Source organism: Mauremys mutica, chromosome 13 (assembly GCF_020497125.1).
Source record: "Mauremys mutica isolate MM-2020 ecotype Southern chromosome 13, ASM2049712v1, whole genome shotgun sequence".
In the NCBI taxonomy this organism is placed as follows: Eukaryota; Metazoa; Chordata; order Testudines; family Geoemydidae; genus Mauremys; species Mauremys mutica.
Window position 1 is genome coordinate 42,577,979 of NC_059084.1, and position 5,640 is coordinate 42,583,618.

Here is a 5,640-nt window from a genome sequence, read left to right on the forward strand (position 1 = left end):
AATGACCAAGGGGTGGAAAAGAGGTTTGTGTGTAGCTGAATTATCATTGAATTTATGTCAGACTTCTGGGATATTACTGTATTATTATTGATTATATGCTAAATGGTCTAGTGTCTTTAGTAGTAGTAGTAGTAGTAGTTTTAAAAATAACTACAAGTTGTGTCATTCTTGCTAGGTTGGAAGAGGTTATTTTGATGAGGATGGATTCCTGTTGTTTCCCAAAGAATAACTGACTTGTAATACGAGGCCACATCTGGATCCCAGTGAAGTCACTGGGGTTTAGCCTTTCACTTCAAAGAGATCAGGATTTGGCCAATGGCTTGGAAACGAAGACACAATTTTTTCTATCACCCTGGAGAAAGTCAATGTGAAAGAGACGTAAGGGTAAAATTTCCCGTGTTAGCTATACTAGCGCCAACGCAGAGAAGTTCCATTGTCATCACCATTTTAAAGCCAAAGAAGTTGTGGCCAAAGATTAGGGGCTAAACTCAGTATTGCTACCTCTGTAAGTGAAGTGTTAAAGTATTATTAGGTAGCCCAAACAATAGAACAAGAGCACTTCACAGTGTGAACCCATGGCACAGAGATGGGGGCCTATTGAACAGCGGGGTTCTGTTCTGTGCAAGGAGTGGCCGACCGTGGCCAGAAGTAAGAAGGACTTGCTGAGAGGAAGGAGGACTCTGCCCAGGTGGAAACACTGATGAATTTCCAACTCCCAGAAGGGGTGAGACCAGAGCAAGGGAGGGGACATCTCAGGACACTGTTGTGGTCAGATAATGTCTAACACACAAGAGCTTTAAAAGTAATGTTACTGTATTTAAGAAATTCTTTAGCTCAGCCTGTATTCCCTGTTTTCAGCTACATTGTCCCTAAAGGGGTTAAACTAGATGCCTAAGGTCACCACAATCTAGGTGGAACTTGGGGCGGCGGAGGATGTGTGTGAAAGTTGCTGGGGGGGTTGGAAGAACTCCGAAACTTTTTTTGAAGAGCAGGGCAGATGGATGGTGAAAAATCTACACCCCTGCCCCATTTATGGACAGTGCTATGTTGACAGGAACCACTTTTTCTGTCAACATAGCTACTGCTGCTTGGGATAGTGGATTAACTATGCCAATGGAAGAAGCTCTCCTGTCATTGTAGAAGCATCTTCACTTTGGCACTAAAGTCCTTTTTGGTGTCTAAAAACCTTAGAAAATGTGGCACACAAGTCCTTTTGTGAATCTATCCCTGAGTGTCTGAAATCCCCTAAGAGGCTTTGAACATATAAGCATGGACAATTAGAGAGAGATCCAAAACCTTCCCAATATTGAGGGCTTTGGAAACTTCATCTGGGTGTTACCAATGGCTCCTTTCTTAGTAATGGGCTGAACACAGACTCCAGTATCAAATGCACATGAGATTTGGGCATTCAAAATTCAGGACAGAAAAGTGAAAGTAAAATTTCCTGCTGCAAGTACCGAAGGAACCAATTAGGGCAGAGATCTTCTTGACCTGCTCCGCACAAACAGGGAAGAATTTGAAGGGGAGGCAAAAGTGCATAGGAACCTGGGAGGCCGTTACCATGAGATGGTCGACTTCAGGATCCTGACACAAGGAAGAAAGGAAAGCAGCAGAATACGGACCCTGGACTTCAGAAAAGAAGATTTTTGACTCCCTCAGGGAAGTGATGGGCAGGATCCTCTGGGAGAATAACATGAAGGGGAAAGGAGTCCAGGAGAGCTGGCTGTATTTTAAAGAATCCTTATTGAGGTTGCAGGAACAAACCATCCTGATGTGTAGAAAGAATAGTAAATATGGCAGGCAACCAGCTTTGCTTAACAGTGAAATCCTTGCTGATCTTAAACACAAAAAAGAAGCTTACAAGAAGTGGAAGCTTGGACAAATGACCAGGGAGAAGAATAAAAATATTGCTCAGGCATGCAGGAGTGAAATCAAGAAGGCCAAATCAGACTTGGAGTTCCAGCTAGCAAGAGATGTTAAGAGTAACAAGAAGGGTTTCTTCAGGTACGTTAGCAACAAGATGAAGGTCAGGGAAAGTGTGAGCCTCTTACTGAATGGGGGAGGCAACGTAGTGAGAGAGGATATAGAAAAAGCTAATGTACTCAATGCTCTTTTTGCCTCTGTCTTTATGAACAAGGTCAGCTTCCAGACTACTCTACTGGGCAGCACAGTATGGAGAGGAGGTGACCATCCCTCTGCGGAGAAAGAAGAGGTTCAGGACCATTTTGAAAAGCTGCTTGAGCACATGGAGCCAGATGTGCTGCATCCAAGGGTGCTAAAGGAGTTGGTGAATGTGATTGTAGAACTATTGGCCATTATATTTGAAAACGCGTGGTGATCCAGGGAGATCCCGCATGACTGGGAAAAGGCTAATGTAGTGCACATCGTTTAAAAAGGGAAGAAGGAGGATCCGGGGAACTACAGGCCAGTCAGCCTCACCTCAGTCCCTGGAAAAATCATGGAGCAGGTCATCAAGGAATCAATTCTGAAGCACTTAGTGGAGAGGAAAGTGATCAGAAACAGTCAGCATGGATTCACCAAGGGCAAGTCATGCCTGACTAGTCCTAATTGCCTTCTATGACGAGAAAACTGGGTCTGTGGATGAGGGGAAATCAGTGGACGTGTTGTTGCTTGACTTTAGCAAAGCTTTTGATATGGTCTCCCACAGTATTCTTGCCAGCAAATTAAATAAGTATGGGCTGGATGAATGGACTAGAAGGTGGATAGAAAGCTGGCTAGATCATTGGGCTAAATGGGTAGTGATCATTGGCTCCTTGTCTAATTGGCAGCCTGGGATACCCCTTCATTTTGTTTTCAGCTGGCTAAAGAGAGAGCCTCTCCACCCCCCAGGAGACTGCAGGTTTGGGGCAAGTAATTCAGCCCCTGGGTCTTTGTTGTAGCAGATGGGATTGCCTGGCTCCAGCAGGATAGCGTGCTGGGGCCCCGGGATGACAGGGAAAGCAGGGGTGGAACGGCTCTATACAAAGCTACACGTTGAAGTGAATGGCTATATCCCAATTGTTACGATTAAAAGGTTAGCTCAACCTCTTCTCCCCGCTCTGGTGTTTTTCTTCAAACCCTCTGGTCTAAGCTTTGTGCCTATCCCTGTCTTAGGGTGGAATCATGTGATTCTCCATCTCTCAAACTGGGTCCCAACCGTGATTTCTCCAACTGTGTTTGGTACCTGCAGTTCTTCCCACAGGGGTTGTGACCAGTAGTAGGTTGAGTGACTAGACGTCTTCACCATGCAAAGTGTGATTTATTTACCACAATAGGAACAAAGCAGAACATAAGAGAAAATATGAGCACGTCCAGATGGATATCTGGTGGAATCAAAATTTGGCCTCATTATTCAGACTTAGTTTGTCTTTAGGAAACATTTTAATACCTTTCAATTCCAAATACCTTTCCACCATAGGAAGAACAATACAGTTTTTATTATTTTAATAAATTTAAATAAATAACAATAATACATACAGTTATATAAGGCTCTAGGTGCCCTAACACATCATAAATGACACAATAAAATCCCACCAGCGTTAAAATCATCACTTGAACAGACTCCAGCAGAATCTTTCTTTCAATTCTTCATCAACAGGGTTAAGCGAAACATCAAGTCTCTCAGAAAACCCCACCAAGGTGATTATGACATTGACACCTTAAATAGATGACAAAACAAATGGATACCACCATACTCCACCCTCCCAAGCTCCTCCCTCCCCCCAAAAAGCCACCTGGAACAAAGAAACAAGTCAACGAATGAATCAACAAAAACATTCAAATTGAAGAAAAAAAAAACCAAGCAAACACACAAGCTAAACCTCTCATACCCCAGGCACAATATTTACTCCAAAAAAGTAGAAGAGACACAGACTTCATGAAGTCTACTAGTGACTTAGAAATGGCTGATTATATTCTGTGCAGTAACAGTAGCCCTATAAATGCCTATGACAGATAGACAGGTGCATACGTAGACAGATTCTGATCTTATGCACACTGGTGTAATCTTATACTAACTCATTTGACATCAGTGAAGCTAGTCCACATTTCATGATTTCATACACAGATTACACCCTATTCTCTCAAAGAGACAAATTTGTCATCAGTTGATTATATCTACAAAGAAACTCAGAATGAAATCACATTCAAGCTTCAGTGATCAACATTTTAACTCTTGGTGAATAACCTCCACACAATCAGTTTCTTCAATGCAGCTTTGATTTCCTTGTTCCTCATGCTGTAGATGATGGGATTCATCACTGGAGGCACCAGGGAATAGAGAACACCCACCACAAGGTCCAGACCTGATGCTGAGCTGGAGGTGGGTTTCAGATAGGCAAAGATGACAGTGAAAATCAACAAAGAGACCACAGTGAGGTGAGGCAGGCAGGTGGAGAAGGCTTTATGCCGGCCCTGCTCAGAAGGGATTCTCAGCACAGCTTTGAAGATCTGAACGTAAGACACAATTATAAAAACAAAGCAATTTAGCCCTAAAAACACACCTAAGGCAATAGCCCCAACTTCAGTGAGGTACAAATCAGAGCAGGTGATCTTGAGTAGTTGGGGGATTTCACAAAAGAACTGGTTGATGACATTGGACTGGCAGAATGGTAACCTGAAGGTGTTGCCAGTGTGCAGGGCAGAGTAGACAATACCAGTAATCCAGGCACTGGCTGCCATCTGGACACAAGCTCTCCTGTTCATCACTCTCTCATAGTGCAGTGGTTGGCAGATGGCGACATATCGGTCATATGCCATGATGGTGAGTAAGGCAAGATCAGTTGCAGCGAAGAGGAGAAAGAGAAAGACTTGGGTGACACATGCAGGATAAGAAATCACCCTGGTGTTCATGAGGGAATTGGCCATGGATTTGGGGATGGTAACGGAGATGGAGCCGAAGTCTAGAATGGACAGATTCACCAGGAAGAAGAACATGGGGGTGTGAAGATGGGGGTTGAGGGCTATGGCTGTGATGATGAGAAGATTCCCCATCAGGGCCGCCAGGCAAATCAGCAAGAACACCACAAAGTGCAAAATCAGCAGCTCCCGAACATCAGAGAATCCCAGGAGAAGGAACTCGGTCAGGGTGGTTTGGTTGGACATTTTCTTTCTCAGTTCATTGTGTGATGGCTGTGGAGGGAAGGACAAAGACAATGGGGGAATTACAGTGACAGAGGGTGTGGCCCTGATTTCCCGCAGCAATATGATGTGAGTGTCAACAATGCACAGCACTAGTCATGGCTATTCCTACCCCCGTTGAAATCTACATGTCCAATGTGGTGTATTCAGACATTTTCAGTTTAAATTATTTCAAAGGAACACCGGATTTTAAACTGAAACATGTTCCAAGGAAGTCCCTGCTATTCTTGAAAAATAACCTATGTACTGGAAAAATCAAAACTTTTTTTTTAATTCAGTGACAATGTTTCAGTTTTAAGCAGTTTACCTGAAATTGTCTGGTTCTCAAGGAACAAAAAGAAAAAAAAGTTTTGGTTTTCACAATTTCTATGAAAAGTCAACTGTTTCCTCCTGGTTGGAGGGGGAGCTCTGAGGAGCTCTAAATGTTTGATTAAATTATATTAAATGTTTTGAAGAATTCCAATTGTAACTCCTAGTTCTATTATGAAATTTTCCTGTTAT

General features: G+C 43.2%; 1 protein-coding gene across 1 annotated transcript; it reads right to left on the reverse strand.

Annotated features, from left to right (window-relative positions):
* Nucleotides 1–3,863: 3,863 nt before the first annotated feature.
* LOC123348757 (olfactory receptor 14A16-like) lies at nucleotides 3,864–5,103 on the reverse strand. Its single transcript, XM_044986392.1, has one exon. The coding sequence runs from the start codon at nucleotides 5,101–5,103 to the stop codon at nucleotides 4,168–4,170; it is 936 nt and encodes a 311-aa protein (XP_044842327.1). The 3' UTR covers nucleotides 3,864–4,167.
* Between the last annotated feature and the right edge of the window lie 537 nt (nucleotides 5,104–5,640).